The sequence below is a fragment of the Crotalus tigris genome, unplaced genomic scaffold (genome assembly GCF_016545835.1).
Source record: "Crotalus tigris isolate CLP2741 ecotype Arizona unplaced genomic scaffold, ASM1654583v1 scf7180000023617.9722795, whole genome shotgun sequence".
Taxonomy (NCBI): Eukaryota; Metazoa; Chordata; class Lepidosauria; order Squamata; family Viperidae; genus Crotalus; species Crotalus tigris.
In genome coordinates, this window is record NW_024100081.1 from 8334127 (window position 1) to 8356456 (window position 22330).

The 22330-nt window shown below is 37.0% G+C and overlaps 1 protein-coding gene across 1 annotated transcript; it reads right to left on the minus strand.

Moving 5' to 3' along the window:
- Positions 1–3991: 3991 nt before the first annotated feature.
- TSPAN1 (tetraspanin 1) lies at positions 3992–19516 on the minus strand. The gene is made up of 8 exons (XM_039319917.1): positions 19380–19516; positions 17367–17431; positions 10615–10821; positions 9269–9343; positions 7351–7449; positions 6670–6816; positions 6299–6382; positions 3992–4776 (listed from the first exon to the last, which is right to left on the minus strand). Exons 2-8 carry the CDS (start codon positions 17421–17423, stop codon positions 4723–4725), a joined length of 723 nt encoding a protein of 240 aa, XP_039175851.1. The 5' UTR covers positions 17424–17431; positions 19380–19516; the 3' UTR covers positions 3992–4722.
- Between the last annotated feature and the right edge of the window lie 2814 nt (positions 19517–22330).

Sequence of the window (22330 nt, forward strand, 5' to 3'; positions counted from 1 at the left end):
TCACAGAGAGCAAAGAAATCTCCTAAGTACCTAGAAGACTACATAACATTGCTGGCAAGGCAAAGGCCAGTAAACAGTGGGAGCACTGGGAGCAAAATGTCATATAAAATAAATGTTGTATGTTGGTAGTAGTTTTAGCCCGGGGGAAAGGGGTGTTATGTCCCGAGCCTTTGCAAACGGCTCGGGCGTTTGCAGGCAGTCCCGGGCAGGTGCAAAGCTGCCCGGGAACAGACAGGCTGTCGCCAGCGCCGTGCGCATGCGCGGGTGCTGGCGCGGGAAAAGTAACCCATTTACCCGGGAGTTGCCTAAATAAGAGGCTGCGAGGCGTTTGGGCGAGGCTGAAGCCATCTTCCTGTAAGCTGAACGCTGAATAAAAGAAACTGAGAACTCCAGCTGCTTCTCGTGTCTGTTTTCCCGCCAAGGACGCAACACATACTGTTTATGGAAACATCTGATATTTGCACCAGAGAAAACAGATTAAATTCCCCTCCTGTATTCAAAGTAATTCCAGAAGTGGACTGTTGCAAAACCACAGTGACCTTTGTCCTTAAGTCCAGCCTTATACTTTTTTTTCCTGGTACTGTTTGTTGTGAAAATAGTTTTGATTAGGGTAACAATTCTTCTGTGTTTCTTAAGGTGCAGGTAGAATAAGCATCTCAACATATTATTTTACAGGGAGTTTTTAAAAAAGGGATATTTCTGCTTTTGGAGAAAACCAATTCTTCAGAATACTGTCATTGTGTTATTTTGTCAGACTCTTGTTGTGCATTTATTCACTTTACATAGCACCTTTCTTTCTGTGATCAGTCAAATTTGTATGTGTCTATATGTATATGTACACACACACACACAATTAAGTGCAACACCTCACACATTCTCACTTCTTCCTGTTTATGAGAAAGGCAGTCTAACAGAGAGAATGGCATTCGTACATCTTGCTATTGACTATAGAGTATGGCCTAGCAGCTTAATGTTACATTCCTTTTATGAAACTAGTGATGCACCTGTTGTATACAGATTAAACCTGCATCTAAACAACACCCTTTGCATGACAAAATCACTTTCCCTGTGATTTTATTTTTCCAGTGGAAAGTTCTATGAAATGGAAGAAAGTAGCTGAGAGAAGCCTGCTCAGTTGGACTCTTCAATCAGAATAGAGCTGGAAGGGATCTTGGAGATCTTCTAATCCAACCCTCTGCTCAAGCAGGAGACCCTAAACCATTTCAGAGAAGAGACTGTCCAGCCTCTTCTTAAAAACCTCCAGTGATGAAGCACCCACGATTTCTGAAGGCAAGCTGTTCCACTGGTTAATTGTCCTCAATGTTAGGAAGTTTCTCCTTAATTCCAGATTGCTTCCCCCTTTGGTCAGTTTCCAACCATTGTTTCTTGTTCTGCCCTCTGGTGCTTTAGTGAATAACGTGCCCCCCCCTCTTCTTTGTGGCAGCCCCTCAAATACTGGAATGCTGTTATCATGTCACCTTAGTCTTTCTTTTCTCTAGACTGGCCAAACCCAAATCCTGCAACCATTCTTCATATGTTTTAGTCTCCAAGCTTTTAATCATCTACACCAGGGGTTCTCAACCTTGGCAACTTTAAGACTTGTGGACTTCAATTCCCAGAATTCCTCAGCCAGCTTTGCTGGCTGAGGAATTCTGGGAGTTGAAGTCCACAAGTCTTAAAGTTGCCAAGGTTGAGAACCCCTGATCTACACCAACATAGCACCATTGCCATGACCTGCCTTATAGGAAGGATGCTAAATGTTTGGGCTTTGTGATTCCCAATATGATTTACTGTATATTTATTTAATATTGTTTCATCGTGCATGTAAACTCTTGAAAGGTGCCATGAATAATTAGAATACATAAAGAAATTATTTTTTCTTAGGCATTTTAGTTTATTGTAGAGAAGAACATTTTGTTGTGTGGCTTTTTGGCTACTGTCTGAAGTGATGGCACTCTGCCATCTGCAGAATTTGATTAGTTGCATATGAATGAGACTATAGTAAGTAATTCCAGCAGCCATGCTACAATTATCATTTTGGGGTCCGGCAATGATTCCATTGTTCAGATATGCTATTATCCTCATAAAGGAAATATGTTGACAACTACTTGCTGATGCTTCTTGAATGTTAATACAATATAGGCAAGGAAGAGTTCTATGTTAAAAACTGTATAATGAAAGCGCTCATAATACCTACTAATTACTTTTTAACGTTATTTTTTTTTCCAATTTTTATTATTTTAAACCAACAAAACAAAACACATCAAACATTACACACATACACACGTAATATATCCTTTTTTGTTAACAGCAGTTTGTAACAGTACTCTTCTATTCTTTACATTTTCCCCCTCTTTCTTTTTTGAAATATTTGTCCTTATTGCCCCATTGTTTCTTATTTACATTTTCCTTCTTTCATATTCTACTGCTTACTAGGAATCCAACATTATTCATTGTAGTAAGACTCATATTTTTTATAAGACTCGACCGGAATTCCATCTAAGCATGGTGATCATACTAATATTCTCATATTATTTAGTGCATATACTGTTTCTACTCCAATACTATTTCCAACATTAAAATTCACCCCTTTTCATCCAAGTATATTTATTTAATTTTATTTTTCTTTGACATATATAATAATTCCTCCTTTCTTGTTTTATGCTTATATTGTGTATAATGTTTCTAAATTTTACTTTCTCTAGTAATTTTCTATAATCCTATTTTATGTAAACCTCCTAAAGATACATCACATCTACATCCAATTTTCTTAAATTGTAAAACGTCTAAACTCTTTTTCTTGATATTATAGAAAAGAGCTTAATTATGTCTCCCATTTTTAACTTGACCTATTTTTTTGTTTTTATTTTGTTTTGTACTTCTTGTCTCTATAAGTCTTCCTTTTACTTCTCTTTCTAACCTTTCTCTTTCTTGTAACTTTTGTATTTCTCGCTCTCAATCTACTTCCTCTAATAGATCTTCATCATAACTTTTATTCTCTGGCTCTTCCCTACTTTCTTGTTCTTCTCCTTGTGAAAAGTAACTCTCATAAAAGTCCTGTGCTTTCTCAAGTGTATCTATCTTGTATTTTTTCTCCTGCCAAGTTAAAAATATTCCTTCAGGTATTAACCAACGAGACTTGACTTTATATTTAATTAATTGAGTCGTTAAAAATTGGTATTCTCGTCTCTGATTTCGTATACTACGTGGTATTTGTTTTAATACAATTATTTCTTTACCCTTATACATTATTGATTCATCTCTCGTTTTTTTTATATATTTCATCCCTTATTGATCTTCTAGTAAACCTTATATGAACCTCTCTCGCCAATCTATGCCTTCGTGCATAATTTGTGTATACTCTATATGTTTCATCCATGTCTCTTTTTACTTCCAGAAAAGCAATAGATTCAGTCAATTCCCTATTTGCCTGATCAGATTTCTGTATCATCCCTTCTATTTTACAATCAACAAGCTCCATTTTTGTTTCAACTTTTTGAATTCTTTGTTCATTTTCCATCATTGTTTGTTGTATATTACCTATCTTATCATTCATATTTTTAATTTCATCTCTCATTTTTACTTTTTAACTTTAATTAGAATATAATGTGGGATTTTTTATTAATCAGATTATTTATACTGAAATTCTCATTTTACTAATACTCAATCTTGAAGTTAAGAAACCTTGCCAAAAAATAAAATCAGTTCCAGTTTGTGGCATCCTCAAAGAACTATTATTCTCCCAGCAAAGGATGATTTTATCTACAGAGCTAGTTATTCACACTTGGCTTTTATCCATCAGCTGGAATATTCACAAGTATCAGAATGTAAATAATCTAAAGGGCATAAGCCAAATGCCCATACAATTATACCTAGTCTTACCTATTTCTATTGGGGCTCTTTGCTGCAAGATATCCAGTTCCACAAGATGTAATTAAAAGTTACATTTTATTACAATAGTCCAATCCAGGTGCAAATAATATGACTGTAGTTATATTATTATAAATTAAATTTTATTCACACAGAATAAAAAAATAGAGGACTACATCATTTACAATTGAATTAAGTACAAAGGAAACTCCTTTCACACATAGCCAGCTCAATCAGACACCCTTTCAGTCCTTAGCAAGTTGCATACAACCAGTGCTGGGGAACAGAAAGGCAAAAAGCTTCCAAGTCCTCAAAGAAAGTCATTCTCTTTCCTATCAATTTTTACAGCCATGTTTTTCCCCAGCAGGTTACAACAATTGCCCATCTATTAATTTATGTCAAGAACAAAAACGATCTTGATTCCCCATTGATCATACATGGGTATTTCAATTAATCCTGAACTTTTCAAACAAATTGTTCCATTCTGGATCATTTATTCTTGAGAGAGATTTTCTGCAACCCAGGGTGACCAATATCAAAGCTAGCCGAAAACGTCACACTGCATATATTGGAAAAGGCCATTTTTAGAAGGCAGAAATGTTTCCAGGTATACTTTTGTCTTTTCCCATTTCTGGCTTTCAGTACAAAGAGCCTTTATGTTAATACAGTTTTCCTATCACACTACTTTTCACAATTTCATTTATATACATGCTAAAGATTCCATCTAGGTAGAGTCAATTGGTTAATTATATATTCAGACTTCAGGCCCATGAAACATTTAATTGTTGTAGATACAGGTTAAGAAAGTGTTGAGTCATAGGCTTGGCTTGTGGGAAGGTAATCCTATCCCAGTCACTTTTCATCTATTTTGCAGTAAAGGTACATTGCCACTGTCATTGCTCCAATCTGAGAAAGAAGGAAATGAGATAAAAAGTGAGTTTTATACTCTTTCCATTAGCACAGAACTCAACCAGAAGACAACAGTTCCCGTTATCTTCTTGAAGAAGTAGTAATATTTTAAATAAGATCTAGCTCCATTATAAAATTAAAAATTAATCACCAAAACACCACCCTGCAATAGATACATGGGACCCCCCCTAGCTATTACAGTAGTTACTTTCTAGGCTATATAGGATTTGGTTATTTTGGGTTTAATATGATTTACAAAGCATCCAACTATGGCTTAACTCTATGTTTGAACTATGTCAGCCCAGTTTACAATGTTAAAAAGCATCAAGATTTAGCATTATGCAGTCACTGAAGGCCAAGTCTACCATAGAAATGAAGAACAGCTCCCAAATTCTTGGATTATTTTACCATCAGCACTACCTATGCTAAGGCAGCCTCTCCTGCAAGGGAAAAGGGAGATTGGCTGCTTTTCAGTACAGGTGGTCCTTGACTTACAACTACAACTGAGCTCAAAATTTCTGTTGCTAAGCGAGACATTTTTTTAAAGGAGTTTTGCCCCATTTTATGACCTTTCTTGCCACAATTATTAAATGAACCACTGCAGTTGTTAAGTTAGTAACACAGTTATTAAGTGAATCTTAACAGGCATTAAAGGAATCTTGATTGTGCTTGTCAGAAGATCGTAAAAGGGGGATCACATGATGCTGGGAGACTGCAACCACCTTAAATAGGAACCAGCTCTCAAGCATCTGAATTTTGATCATGTGACTGTGGAGATGCTGCAATGGTCATACGTGTAAAAAAAGGCCATAAGTCACTTTTTTCAGTGCTATTGTAACTTCGTACGGTCACTAAATGAACTGTTGTAAGTTGAGGACTACCTGTAGTACAGTTCGTTTGTACTTATTGTACGAGTGGCCTATCTGATATGTTTAACAGTGTGAAACTTAAGTAATAATCATTTATTTAGAATCTTAGAGTGAACATAATTCTTCATTATTACCTTTTAATAGCACATGGCAGAGTAGGACACTTGATATTCTTTGAACTACAATTCCCATACATCCTATCGGCATTAGTGTGAAATCTAGACCTTAATGACTAGAAAGCACTGATTACCTATTTCCCACATAGCAGGATTCAAATTAGAATATTTAAAGATACTATTCTTTATTACTACTACTACTAGTAGTAGTAGTTCTTTCAGACCCAAGTATCTATCTTTCTTAGATGGTAAACTCTGAGGACTGAAAGAGCCACTGCATGCAACCTGTCTTGTATCTGTGTGTACAAGAGCATCAGCAGGGAAGATACAGCACATGCTCAAATCCTTGTCTCTTTTTACATGTCCTGCTCACGGCTGCCCTCTTGACCTTTCTCACTCCACCTGAAGACGCCCATGGATGCCTGCTATCACTGGGTGCATATATATGACAAGATCTCATTAAAGAAGAGGCTATCTCTTTAAGGCCCATCAATGAAACCCCAGGTGGGTTCTTACAAAGTTCAATCAACATACCTCTAAGGCCCCAATTCCAGCTGCAACTCCACCCACTACAGCTGCATTCTTACGAATTTCAGACAGCATCTGAGGGAAGCAGCCCTGGAATGAAAACGAACAAAAGTTCAGATAAATTGAAAATGAACTAGTTAACCTCCAAAAATTCCCAACCCCATGTGCCTGGAAAGAGTTCAAAGGTGCCACTGAATTTGGCTGGTGCTCATCACAGCTCTTTGTAGAAGAGTGAAGTCCTGAACTTTTTTTTAGATCCAAATTTTTAAAACACTGTGTAAAAAATGCCAAGTATAGAATCTGGGTGCTAGATCATTAAAGGTCACTCCACTGAAAGCCCCGGCCCATTTTTCTCCAGAATAGGTATGTTTCCATACCTTCACCTCCAAGTTTCCAGCTACAGTTTCATTGCAGAAAGTGTCAGGAATGGAAGAGTTGCAGCATTGCTCTGGATAATTTTTTTTTTCCTTGTAGAAATAGGAGTCATTAAAGTCTGTGTAATTTGATAAACCACAGCACTTCAGCTAAGGAGAAAAACATATATTAAGATTAGAGTTCACATTCACTCACAGGGGGTTGGACTAGATACAGGGGTAGGCAACCTCGGCTCTTTTATGACTCGTGGACTTCAACTCCCAGAATTCTGGGAGTTGAAGTCCACTCCACAAGTCATAAAAGAGCCGAGGTTGCCTACCCCTGGACTAGAAGAAGTCCAAAATCCTTTCCAATGCTGTTATTCTGTTATTTATTTATTCTATTTAACCATACAGTCTTCAATAAAAATTCCTTACCTGCTAAGAATCCTACTGTAACTACCTTTTCTTTTATATTAATGTCTTTCTGTTTATAAGCCAACATTAGAAGTATTAAGATGACCCTCAATAAAATATGACACAACTATTAAGTTACTGAGATGAAGACAATCTTCCAACTTTGAGGCAAAACTGACTGGCAGCTGTAAAAAAGCAACATCGTTTCTGCTTAAGCCTAAGGGATGCTTCTACGTTTTCTCATAAAAAAATCTTGCACATCATATAGAGACTGGAATACCAACTTACTTCATTCATTGTAATATTCCATGCTTCAGTAAGTGGGTTAGGTTTCCCGTAGTCATCTTTTAGTAATTTTGCCACTGTTGCTTGCAGTAGAGTCTCCGCCTGAAAAGAAAAAAGGAATTATACAAAACAAATGAGAACATATAAATAAGCTTTCCTTATCATTAAAGATGCAAGGCCATTCTTTCATCTCAGCATCTGTGGAATTATTAATATTCTACTTCCCCTTACTTCACCTTCTGTAGGTACTTTATGTAGGAATAGATGCCCTTTATGGGCTGCTAGACACATTTGGAATTGGGGGGAAATATCATTGGTACTGTCACACAATGTCTTCCATAATAATGGGCATTCGTGTAGCGAGATAGCTCCCCACCAACCTTTTTGAGGCATTCTAGCATCTTTGCTTATCTTGGGCATCAATAGACACAAAATATGCAGCCATTCACCAATTTTATTTTCTGAAAATATTTATTGAGTCTATGTGGGAACCAGCCAGAGGTAGTGGTATGGTTTTTGTTGTTGTTGTTGATGTTTGTTTAAAATGATGTTAAAGGTTGAGACATTGCAGTATACCTGCTTCAGTTATTCTGTTTCAGTGAAAAAATATTTTAAAAGTAATGCCAAGTACTCAGGAAGTCTGACAGGTGTCAAGCAAATTAACCATGGTTACACTGGGGCTAATGGGCATCAGGTTGCCTAGCCCTCTCCTACCAATAAAAAACGAAGTTCTGAGACATCTGGAAATATCTATTTTCTTTGCACTATTGTCATTCAGTGATGAGCTTCTTAAGGCGATTCCATTCATCTCTATGTCATTTTGTCATTCACTATTGAGCTTCCATTCATATATATGTCACTTTTTTATCATTTCAATCTCCTTTTAACATTACAGAAGAATGCAGCAGATACTGAAGAAACAAGACTACTCATAATCCCTTAGGCATCCCAGATGAGAGTGTTTGGACTTACAAAGATGTAGTTCTGCAGCAAAGAATTCAAGTCTGTACTACAATTGGTTTTGTTACTGCCCATATCATGGTGATTGGCAAAAAAAGGGGCAATAAAGCAAGACACTTTTAAATTTTAAAAAGAAGGTAAAGAGCAAACCACAATATCAAGTGTCTGCTTGATATTTCACAGATCAGTGCTTTGTCAAACAGAGAATAGTTATCCTTCTCTACACAGATAGGCTATGTAGAACATTTCTCAAGAATTGCTATCGGGATACATAGTATTAAATATCTTTTACAATGCGAGGAGACACTTGTTCAAATTATGCAACACAATCTTGCTTGTGCCCCACTGGATTTAATAAACTTTCTGTCTCACCATCCCTATATACTAGGAGTCTTCATACTTGGCCCTTTTATGACTCATGGACTTCAACTCCCAGAATTCCTCAGCCAGGCAGAATTCCTCAGCCAGGCAGGCTGGCTGAGGAATTCTGGGAGTTGAAGTCCATGAGTCATAAAAGGGTCAAGTTTGAAGACCCCTGCCATATACCTATATACAAAGCTTGGATCAGGAATCAGGCTGAGAGAAGATTACTAAGAGAAAGTGAGATGTCCCTCTTTTCTTATGATAGGGACATCAGCGTAGGCTACTTTCCATTTTTATTCCTGAGCACTTGAGCCAGTGCAGTCATGTCTCATTGCATCTTTGGGCACGAAGCAGACGTATGATATCAGAAAAACTAAGGTGTGAAACTTTGAAAAAAAAATCATTCTTAAGTTGTGCACATTTCTCCTTGACAAGGGCAGACCATTATTACACAAAAGCTAAAAAGTAAGGTACCTTAACCTCATTGGTAATCTAACATTTAGGGTACACTAAGCAGAATATCAGTATTTATCTGAGATCCTGAAATTACTCTCCACAAACTACTGATAATTTATCTCTTCTACTCCATAATACTTACAAGTGATGTGTAGACCAAAGCTACCACTGCACCAGCAATTTCAATTATGAAGATGACCAGGATAATGCTGAAGAACTAGGGAGAGGGACAATACAGTAATAAGTTTGGTTATTCTACAAAGTATTGATACAAAAATGAAGCATTGGATGCTCTTGGCCAAGTGTGTTCCATCTTTGAAAGGGTAGCTGCTTATAAGGAGCTTTCCCAGTCTGAAAGATTGTTAAGAGCAGATTTTAATGGGAACTAGCCCATTTCATATGGGGTTTCTCATATGAAACTCAAGCTCCCTCTTCATATTCTTTCTTTTACTTTCACCGCATCTTCTCGTTTGGATTTCCTAGATTTTTCAGAAGAACTTGGTATCAGCCTAAGTGTGAAAGACCATTGTTATTTTAATGAGTTTAGTAACATAATTTTGATTTCTCCTTCATATTAAGAAAATTCTTTAGAACTCATTCTGAGCTAAGCTGCTTGGGGGGGGAGGTTGCTCTTGTTTACTAAATAAAGGAGAAGGGAGGTGGGAATCTTCATGTAGCTTCAAAGTTTTTCTTGCTGTGAAAGTCTCAGACTCTTGATTTCCACCCCAGAATCATTTCCCCCCCCCCCGCCAACAAAAGTCATATTTTGTAGTGTCCTGGCCATACCTGGGCCATGAAGTCATGGTGTCAGGTTTTGATAAAAATCTTGGAGTTGTTGCTTATTTGGGATGTTCTGCACAAAACTGATGTGGTTATTAAAGAGCTCCTGATAGCTTCTGAGAGACTTGGGTATAATCTTGCTTGTTATGTATGCTTTTTGTGTTATGCTGTTATGTTTGCTTGAGTTAATAATCAGGCTTAAAATCCCTTTATTTACTCGGGTGTCCATTGTCTCTGAGTCCTAAACAACCAATTGCCTGGGCAACCGATCACTGCCCTGACACTTGGCAAAACAGTTATGATTTAGTATGTTGTTTGAACCAGGCCTTATTTCCTTGTTAAGTTATCTAACAGGGAAATAGAAATCAGCATTTACCAGCAATAGCTGGAATGTGCACTTGTTAAAAAATTAAATAACTTATTTTATGACCCCAAAATATAATCACAAATAAGGAAACACTGTATTCAAAAACATCAACTTGTTATTTATATTAAAAAATAAGAAATCAAGAAATGAACTTTTTAAAAAAAACACATATACAACTTATTACTATCAAAAAAGTAGAAATTCTATCCCTAATATATCTGAATTAGTGACTTTGGATCTCTTTCTTTAAAAAAAAAAACTGACCTCAGTGAATAGCTTTCAATAATGCCTTTATCATGCTTTAGTACCAATAAACAGTGAAAATCCTTTGCAGAATTTACCATGATCAGAAGGCACTTGCTCTCTTTCTGAGCTCCACAGCATCCTAGGAAACCCAGCAGGAACAGAACAGCTCCAATGGCAATGAGGAGGTAACCAACATGCACAAATTGGAGGACACTGGCAGATATAGCACCAAATGTACTGAGGAAGGATTTACTGTCAACAGTAACCCAGATCCCGATGCCCAGAAGCGTTGCTCCGCCAAGCTAGAAAAAAAGAAAGAAAAAAAGAAAGAAAAAAAGAAAGAAAGAAATATATTTTCAAGTGAAGATAGCAAAGGCGTACATGCACATCCGTACATGCAGAACTGTTATCCTTCAGCTCTGCATGTATCACATGTGATTCACCATATTGAAAAGACTTCACATGACCTTACTCTATGGTCTTCAGGCAAGTGCTTGGAAGCTTCAGTTCCCCAGCTCCAGCAAATCCACAGTCAAACACAAGTTTTTCAAGTTCCTGCTAATCATTGCATGTAACCGGTAGAGTGATTTCATCAAGAATAAGTATTATTCACCAGAAATAACTGTTTCTAATTAGAAATTTCTCATATCACAAATGGCAATATGAGAAAGATATGATGGCAAGCCAAAATATCATCTTAAATATCACCATAGCCGTAAAACTATGAATTGTATTTATTTATCAAATTTATATGGCTGCTCATTTTCCCAGGAGCAACTCTGGGTGGCATACAACAATCGATATAAAAGTATAAAGCAATCATTATTTTTTAAAAAAAAAATCAATAAAAATTAAAATATAGAAACCATAAGATAGAATGATACATTGATGATAATAATATATAATGATATATCAGTACTGTATTGATAATGGAGTGATCTTAAAGGACAGGTAGTCCTCAACTTACAACAGTTCATTTAGTGACCATTTGAAGTTACAACAGTACTGAAAAAAAAATCACTTATAACTGTTTTCCACTCTTACGACTGTTGCAGCGTCCCCATGGCCACAGGATCAAAATTCAGATGCTCAGCAACTAAATCATATTTATGATGGTTGCAATGTCCTGGAGTCATGTGATCCCCTGACAAGCAAAGTCAATGGGGAAGCCAGATTCTCTTAATGACTGTGATACTAACTGAACTGCAGTGTTTCCCTTAACCAAGAAAGGTCATAAAATTCACTTAACAATTGTTTTACTTAGCAAGAAAAATTGGGGGCTCAGTCGTAGTCGTAAGTCGAGAACTACCTGTATTATGAGGAGCTTCCAGAATGTTAATAGGGATGGAGCTAACCTGGTTTCCGGAAGGGAGAAAGTTTCATAAGGTGGCCACCATAGCAGAGAAGGCTTGCCTCCTGGGACCCATCAAATATTTTTAGCAACTGATCTTATGGTCTAGTCCCCACATACACAGTTGAACTAAAATTGTATCTAGCTATAATCACAGCCCCACAGCTTCACATCTACGTTCTAGACTGCATTTTGACATAATCCTTATGAGAACTACATTTTTTTTTCTTTAAAACATTTTGCAATCTTTTCCTGGGCAGCTTTTTAAAGCATCACATTTATATCCTATATAGTATAAAAAGTAAATTAGTTTTTAAAAGTGTTTAAAAAGTTAAAAGATAAAATTCGTTAATTTTGAAAATAAGCTAGATCATGACCTACTCTGGAATCCTGATTTATTTCCATGTCCTACAAACTGGAGATACTTCCCTACTTGTGATTTTATAAAAAAAAAATAATTAGGACTCAAACACATATGCTTTAACATAGTTAACACATTTAGTACAGCACTAAATATCATCAGTCCTGTATGATTATATTAAATTCATTTCTATTTAAGGAAGTTATATAGATTTAACCATTATACAGAAGATGAAGTTGCAATTGATATAATGCCAAATCTTACTCTTCTGCATTGCCCTAAAATACATAGAAACTCCATCTTCCCTGATCAATCTATTTCTCCCCCAGGTAATTTTATAGTCCTTCGCATTCAACAAACTGTGATGCTATTGTCTACGGAGATTCTCCGTCATCCAGGTCATGGTTGTCCTGAGCCATATAATATATGCAGTACAAAGCTGTGAGACAATGTACATGTACATTGGAGAAACAAACCAACCACTTCACAGATGCATGGCACACAGAGGAGAACAATCCCATCAGGACAAGATTCAGCTGTATGACAAAGTCATAGTTTTGAAGACAGCAAAGTCCACATTGTGGACAGAGAGGACCACTGGTTTGAAAGATGGGTCAAAGAGGCCATCTACATTGAAACTGATCAATCCTCTCTCAACTGGGGGGGGGGGAATACAACACCATCTATCTCTTGTTTACAACACAGTTGTCAGCAGTTCCAAAAAGTTTCCACACCCATTTATACTATTCAGGTGACCCTGAGAGCACAGATAAATCTTCAAGTGGCCTCAAGGACTCTCAGAGAGACTGCTAACAACAAGATGACTGCAAGGAATATAAATCCTTCCATTCTCTACCATTCAGTCAAAACTGAAGAAGCTTCTTGGATGAGAAGCAAAACATCTTCAAGGAAAAAGGAAAAACAAAGAATGTCCAGTTGCCCTTTAAAAATCATCTTTGGGACTGTGATTCTATTGTAGTAGCACACAGGAAGAATTGTTGCAAATCTCCCAGCCTTTCTTTAAACAAGGAGGTGTTATCAGAAGCTACCAAGCATTTCAACCCTGTAAATATTCCTTTTTAAGTGAACAATGCCTGTAACATAATTCACAAACATTCCTAAAGAGGTCAAAGCAATTGTCCTTGAACACAGGTGCCAGTTTTATTTGCTTTCAAACAAAAGGGCAAGGCAGCCACAACCCATATCTAAACATTAGTGCCAGGCTGAATACATGAGGTCTTTGGGATGAGAAGTTACTTCCCAGATTTGTAGAACAGATTTAGAGAATCTGAACCCAAGTTGCTAACAAAAGTTTCTGCCAGATTCATTTGACCTCTCAGAATTATTATTTATTATTATTTAATAAACAGCATGAGCTAATACACTAATTGCTGAAAGGGTTGTATACACAGAGCTTCTCTGGGAAAGAAGTGAGCATTGCCTTATAAAAGTAATTCAGAATCCAGGATTTTAGGAAAGTTGACCAGGCAGTATTAACATCTTCCTAAAAACAAGGGGCAAAACAGAAAGTGTCCACTATTGTTCAAAATTAATATTTTTAAAGTGTCATTTTTGTTTCTCTGGGACTTTACACCTTCATCCTTATAAAAGCCCTATTTCAAGGAACTGACCTTTATTTAAAAAAAAAAAGGTAAATAATTCCAGTGATCCTAATTTTTCAAAGGAGAATTAGACTGCAACCTTGCATTGTAGATTAATGTTATTTTATATTTTGGAGGCTGCTTTTTGTGTAATGAACATAGGGTGTACATAAAGAAGACTGTAGTTACATTTCCCACCCAGAAAATCTCTATTAAGGGACTGTATGACAATCTGAGATGGGATGAAATAAAGTGGTGAAGCTATTCCCTCTTTCTGACATTATCTTTCTTCTCACTTTTCAGTGTATTTTCTTTTCATTCTTTCTATTCCTGACACTTTTCTGTCCAGCTTCCCCCCCAAAAGGCAGATCATTAAAAGTCAGAGGTCTAATTTCAGAACATATAAAATTAGAACTAGGCTGTAGGCCCACAGGTTGCACAGATAAAAACAGGGAAAAGAGACACAGGGAGAGGGAGTTACTGGGGAGAGGAGGGGCACAAAATGAGTGCCACACTTTGAATAACATCATAGAATAAGAGACTAAGGGCAGGCTTCTACAAAAAATGCAAATATGTTGCAGCTGCATATGCGAGACGTGCAAATGACAGTTGCATATATATCACATTTCCAAAGGAGCGCTTTGATTCAACAGATTTAGTCAAGCCAACTGATCATAATATGTAAAAGGAGAGATCTGGTTTGAACCAAGACAGAGTCTAATAGTCTGACCTTTACTCCATAGGTTGTATAGCACAAAAAAACCTTAGCTTGTTTAACCATAGTTATTAACCAAATCATAATGACCTGTTCATACTTAACACTAAACCCGATACCACATGTTTTATCTTTTTTGGGTGTTTTATTGGTTTTATTGTACTTTATTGTTAGATTGTTGTGAGACACTCAAAAGTTATTTAAAGTAGGACAGCATACAGGTTTATTAAATTATTATGGTTTGTCGCACAGACTGGATTTGACGTTTTTGGCTACCTATCAAGTTCTTTCCAAGGACCTGGGATAGGCAGATGTGGATGTTTGATGATGTTACAGATGTTGCCAGATGTAAACTGTTTTGAGTAAAGACACCGTTTGCAATTGACTGATGTTGAATTTGTCAATGGCGATGGTGTTCAAGTGGTGCTCCAGTTATTGAGCTATGCTTTGATGTGATTGGTATGGTTTTGGTGTAATGCAATTTATGAAACCAGTCATCAACTACCACATATGATTCCACCCTCCGCCGCCTCCCCCCCCTGAATCTTTTTTACTACTGCTAAAAAAACCAACCAGTGGTACCCTTTGAGGCTCAATATTTCACCATCTGAAGCAAGGTCACTCTGATGTAGATCCTAAAAATAGCTCAATAATGTTTCTAACTGGCCTCCCTTCAAAACACCCTGTAAAAAACCAAGAAAAACTTTAAACACATCACACTTCGCCCATACATGGGATACAAGTCCTTCCAAAGAAGGTCTCTTGTGACTCCTGGCCTGTTAAATATAGCACACCCTTGTTATGGTTCTTACAGTCTTTGTGATCTCATCGGTCTCCACTGTATATATCTGGGCCACCTCACAAAGTTTACTCCGAATACAGCCACGGGATGTTTGGCAACAGCTGTATGAGCAACCGCTCTTTCTTCAAGGTTTGAAACTAGCTGTATGCTAAAGGTATCAGTTCAAGTTGACATTCAAGACTTCCTTGAGGACATTAGCCAGGATGGAGAAAGACGGCTGCACTGCTTTTTGAAATAACATTTACAGAACAAGTATGACATCAAAGCCACACCCACAGAAACCATAAAACTGACTCAGTTTGTCTGAGAAACATGAATAGATTTTAATGACTACCTTTGTCTTGAACCACAGTTGCACTTAAGTTATCCATTGTCAATTTGAGGCTTGGCCTTTCTTTGCAGAAAAGCATATTTCCTCAAAAGGACTACCTGTAATGCAGCCTAAAAACTGCACAGCACCAATTCTAATTGTTCTACAGGTATAGCAGCCACAGAAAACAGAGATACAGAAAAAAATTCCCTACAAGCCAACCATATTATTAAATTACTGTTTCATGTTATTTTGAATTATTTTAATCTGTGAGCTGACGTAACTACAACCAATCTTTGCAGGCAAACCTCAACTTCACTGAATATATGATGCAAGTCACTAGAAACCATAACATACAAAGAATAGAATAAAATAGAGCTGGAAGGGACCTTGGAGGTCTTCTAGTCCAGCCCCCTGTTCAAGCAGGAGAACTTATAGTATACCATCTCAGACAAGTGACTGTCTAGCCTCTTCTTAAAAATCTCCAGTGATGGAGCACCCACGATTTCTGGGGGCAAGCTGTTCCACTGGTTAATTGTCCTCCCTGTCAAGAAGTTTCTCCTTAATTCCAGGTTGCTTCTTTCTTTGATCAGTTTCCAACCATTGGTTCTTGTCCTGCCCTCTGGTGCTTTGGAGAATAGTTTGACCCCTTCCTCTCTGTGGCAACCTCTCAAGTACTGGAATACTGCTATCATGTCTCTCCTGTTTCTTCTTTTTTTTATACTAGCCAAACCCAAGTCCTACCCTGTTCTTTGTAAGTTTTAGTCTCCAGGCCTTTGACCATCTTAGTTGCTCTTCTCTGATTTTTTTCCAAACTCTCAACATCTTTTTTGTGATATGGTGACCAAAACTGGCTGCAGTATTCCAGGTGTGGTCTTACTAGGGTTTTATAAAGCGGTACTCATACCTCGTGTGATCTTGATTCTGTGCCTCTGTTTATACAACCCAGGATTGTATTGGCTTTTTTGGCTGCTGCTGCACACTGCTGGCTCATATTTAAGTGATCGTCCACTAGGACTCCAAGGTCCCTCTCACAGTTACTGTTTTTAAGGCATGAAAAGACCAGCAGATCATCTAATGTAGTTTCTAGAACTGTTTACCATGAATTTATGAGCCAAATAGACAAAACAATAGTAGAATCGTGACTCAGGGAGAGGAAATTTGGACACTAATACTTCCATATGTGTATGTGTTCTTTCCCAAGGACTGTCTCCAACCTGCACCCGAGAAAGTTGCTATTGCTAACCAGTGATTATACTTATATTGTAGTTGTGACCATCTCCTACCACATTGTACCCAATGATTATTCACATGCTGCATTCGTTGCTATTAAATCCTTCATAGTTGACTGGTAGAACCATGTTGGCAAAGGTTACTACAGCATGTGATCACCAGAGATTAATTGTAAGATAAAGACACAACTTACCATAAACATGTTAATAATGTAAGCTGATATCTGCCTGATATGCTCTTGTAGAGAATACTAAACTTGATGGTCTAATCTGTCCTTCACTAGAATTCTAAATATGTTTACTCAGATTTGCTTTGACTTTGAGTTTCAGTTTGACATATGTTTTTTTCATATCTATTAAACATACAGACACAGAGGTAAAAGAAGGTGAAAACGTTTCTCGTAACCACTCATTCCATTGCAAGAATGCAAAGCACCTCACTGCTTATTTACAGAAAAAAGAGGTAAGTACTCACAAATATGGCCAGGTTAAACAAAATCATCATGACCTTCAGGAATGAAAAGCAGCTCATTTTGATAGCTGTAAAAAAACAAATAATGAAGAACTTAACAAACAGCAGTCAAGAAACTTTTAGAGAACTAAACCCAACCAATATTCAATAGGTGGACTCACATTTCAACTTATGGTTTGGTAATTTACCAAGTCTCCGTGGGATGTTCAAAAGGTTTTTTTTTTTGAGGGTAAAAGCATATTCTGAATTTTATTATTAATATGGAGATTGTTGGGCAATATTTGGGTAAGAGAATTGTGGTTTGAGCTAAAACAGGGGTGTCAAACTCGCAATGTCACGTGATATGTCGCGATGTATCGTGACTTTTTTGCCATTGCCCCGCGGTTTCGCCATGATGCATCCGGCCCATGACACTCCTGATCTAAAAGCAAGAATGAGTGTTGGCTTAAAAGGCCAGTGTCCCATTAATTCACATCACTTCTGACTGGAGCTACATTGACCAAAATTACAGAAGCTGAGCTCCAACACATGGAACTCTGGTCTAGATTAAAATATTTTTAGACACTCTTATGACCAATAATCCATTTAGAGGGAAGTATCACATTCTGTAGAGCACTAGAAAGATATGATAAATTAAAAGGAAATAATAAGAAAAACCCAGCAAACTTTATCCACTAGTCTTTTTTCCTCCACCTAATGCAGTGTTTCTCAACCTTGACAATTTTAAGGCATGTGGACTTCAACTCCCAGAATTCCACAGCCAGCAATTGCTGGCTGTGGAATTCTGGGAGTTGAAGTCCACATGCCTTAAAATTGTCAAGGTTGAGAAACACTGACCTAATGGCTTTCATAGCAGAAGGCAGTCGATGCCATTGTTCCAGGGCAGCCCTGGCAGTATCAGAATTGAAAAGAGATCAGCTCTCACTTCTTGCAGAAATCCAGATTAAAGTATTCCCAGAAGACTCTCGTCTAGCCTCCTCTTGATCTTCACTGAATTGTTCTTATTATTCATTTTTTTTCCTTCCAATATTTAGTTGGAATCCCTTTTCTAGTAACTTAAATCTAGAATTCATAAGAGCAGGTTTTGCCTTTTTTCAAATACTATTACATCATCTGTATCTTCTTATTTTAAGGCTAAATTTTCCCAATTCCACCAATCTCTGTTTTTAGGACTTAATTTCTAGTCTCCTGATCCTCCTCGTTGCCCTTCCTTGAACCTGTTCCAGTTTGTTTGACTGGTGCAGTACTAAAGGCAGTATCTGGCCAGCACAGAAATAAAACAGAACTACTCAAATCAAATCAAACAATTTTTCTATGACCTAAAAACTATAATTATAAAATCTAAAACAACATTTTACTTTTTACACCAACAGCAACAATGCATTATTGATTCATATTCAGTTGCTGATCAACTATCATGTCAACCTCAAAGGAGAATAACATTGGAGGAAGGGAAGATCAAGGAATTAATTAATATATTGATCATGGGATTTTAGAAATTTATTATTGATTGCTTTTTCAAATATATGAACCCAGACAACACGCTGTTTACTAAGCACTAAAGATATTTTTTTCAAACTATCATGTCAACCTTTTCTCACAAGTTAAATCTCCTGTTATATTAGTGGAAGTGACAAAGTGGTCTGGCCGCATCAGTCTAAAAAGGATCTGTTGCCCCTACATCTTCAACTTCAGTAGCCTTGGTTTTACTTCAAAAGAAGAAGATATTCCAGAGCTGATTTTTAAACTTTTAGAACTGATTTACTAATATCGTAACAATAATAAAACTAAAAACAGAAATTATAAACAATATCAGAGTAAATAGCACAAATAAAAGGCAGTTAAAAACAACAGAATAAAGGAACAAACATTAAATAATCCTCACTTCCTTTTACTAAGGTCAAATTGAAAACTGAGGCTAATTCTTATGCACAACAATCTTCTTTTTCAAATACGCAAGAATCCTTACCAACAAAGATCCTTTGTTATAAGTTCATAAATACACAGGGAACTTACCTTTAAGGACACCAACTAACTCCAAAATCAACCCTAATAAGTCTCACTATCTTTACACTTGACAAAGCAGTCAACTCTTAAGTAATATGAAGAAATTGTTTCAGCCTATTAGAAGAATCACCCTTTCAAGCCAATCAAATCTCTGTATGAGCTAAGTAAGGCCACACCTCAGCAATGTATTTCTTTTTTCTTTCTTTCTTTTTTTTTAAAAGAAACAGCATAGGACTACTGATCCATTTTCCTTTATTCTTTACTGCACCCTTGTGGTTATAGGTGAATGTTTATTTAGCTTTACAGGTAGTTTGAATAATTGTGTCTATGTGTGTAATGCAAGACTGTGCATGAAGGAGTTGGAGACAAAGTAGTTGGAAGTAGACATGTCTCTGTACATGCAGAAAAAAGTACAACCAATGCCACAATATCGCTTGCCTTCCAATAGTAGAGATAATAGGAGAGACCCAGGCAGCTTTGCAGGATGGACTGGTTTGTGCAGTCCGGCTGGCCATTTAATGCTGCTGTCTTACATCCAGTCATAACACTGCGGCTTCCAATCCCCAAAACTCCAAGGGATCAAACAACATTCAGCTCAGCTTAATCTATATGCACGTTCCCTTCATGTGAAAACCAATTCCAAAATAAAGAAATGTTTGGCAAAAAAAAAAAGTTCTTACAAATTTTGGGTGAGAGGAAAGTAGGCATGTGTTACTCTTTACAGGATACATGGTACAGCAGCCATTTTGGTGGCTTCTATCTTTCTTCTGGGATCACAACTCAAATAGCCAAGGATTCTCTTGGCAGCTAAGATTTTTGTATGGGTTACATCATAGCTGCTGGTGACCAGAAGGAGAAGATTTGCACTCATCAAGGATGATTAATGGTATTTTGGAATATAGGCTGGATGAAGCTGGATCTGCCTTCTGCCTTCAGATGACAAATGGGGACAGGAGACGATTCTCCCTGCTGGGTCTGAGGTAACTCTTCAGTTTGGTTGAGATGTCCCTATGAAGTGGCCTAAGATAAGGGAGAAAGTTGAGGACAGGATTGATAGTTGGATCAGACCAGCTCAGCTCTGGATGTCTTGCTCAGTGGTTATTTTTCTTAGACTGTGGTCCTAAAGAGAGAAGAATCTGGAACCAACATCTGGTTCTTTTCCCACTTTTAACTGCATTAAAAATAAATTGAAAAATAAACCACAGGATCTCTTGTTGGGTTCTTTTCCAACTGGCAGGGTTTTTCTTCAAGTCTTGAAATAAATGACATTTTTCTTTCCTGAGATTATTTCCAGATGAGCCAATGATTGAGTAATTGCCATGTTTCCAATAATGTAAATTTATGGAAGATTCAGACATCATTTTTATCCTTATTATCTCTTTCTTCTTTTCATTTTATCTTGTTTTCCTTGAGGCAAAAAAAAAAAAATACTCAGGGGAAATATGTGGAATAGCTACATGTTGACTTTTGATTATTAGAGCTTTTTTTGCTTGCATCTAATTGCAGCACAAATATACACAAGATACACTTTCTTCTGCTCCTCTTCGTGACACTGTCTTATTTGATTCCCAGCCTATTCGGTTAGATCATTTAGTGACAACAATCAGGACTAGAAACTCAATCTTAAGTGAAGTGGTCACTAAATGAAACCATGTTTAACTTTCCTTTCCTTCACAGACCTGGAAGGGACATAAATACAAGAACTGGTCCCAAATACTTTTTCATCACCATTGTATCTGAAAACAGTTTGCTAAGTCTTAAGTTGTCATTCTTGTTTTAAAATTCACTGGACCAGTGCTACTGTTTCCTTCCCATTCCAACACAAACTTTGCCATGGGTGCAATCTGACATGTTTCACCAATTAGTCTGTTGCGGCACAGCTAAGTGACAATCAGAGGTGAGATCAGCCTATAGGCATATCATCTGCTTTCTGGTCTCTGACTTCCAGGGACTTTTTATAATGAATTCGTCGTCTGTAGCTTTCAGGTCACCTGCAACAGCTTCATTTTTTTATTATTATTAAAAGTGGATTGAAAATAACACGAATGCTGGACTTTTTGAAGAATATTAACACTGACAGATTTTAAACAATCACCTTGAAGGGTTTCAGCATAATGCATATCTTTTTAAAATCCCCATACAGGTTTTAAGATCCAGATACCAAGTATTGCATGGAGAAAGGAGAGCACATCAATCTATAATTTATTCAGGAAAAAACTTAAATTGTATGGCCTTAGCAAGTGCAGAAAGTGTCTTTCTCCAAATTAAAGGGAAAAAAATCTATGAAAAGGATGAAAGGCAATCTCTTGCTTTTTATATGCCAGACCTCTCATGAAGATAAAGAATACCCAATGTTTTGCTGCCATTGATCATTGAGGTTGGGAGACTGCCAGGAGGATTGGCCTGTCTAAATAGCAACCTTGGTTCGTCCTGGGGGAAAATGTCTCATCTCTGGTTTTAATTAGTTACCTTGCTGAGTCAGATATGACCTCTTCTAACCAAGATTTGAAGAAATCCCTATTAACTTGCACCTGATTTTTTTTAAAAAAAAAAAAGTATATGCATCTTTTGACACAACTATTACTAGTCTTTTGATTTTTTAAAAAATATGCTGCCATCTAGAGGTCAAATTTTCCCATTCTCTCCCAGCCCAATATAGTATATAGATAGGACATGGGCTGCAAAATTTAGGCAGATTCTACTACTTTTTCTTTACAATTTTTCGTCCTGTTTGCAGCCATTTGGGTAGAAGATGAAATCCTGGTCATAGACCGAGCCATTTGATAGCAGTCCAAGCCCAGGTGGCTTTTATCTGAATGATTGTCTTTGTTGAGCTTTATACAAGAATATTGCAAATGACTCTAGTTTTATGCATGCAGCATAGTTGACAATTGCAGTGTCCAGGGTCATATGATCACTTTTTGTGATCTTCTTCAGCCAATTGTAGTTTAATACATAAA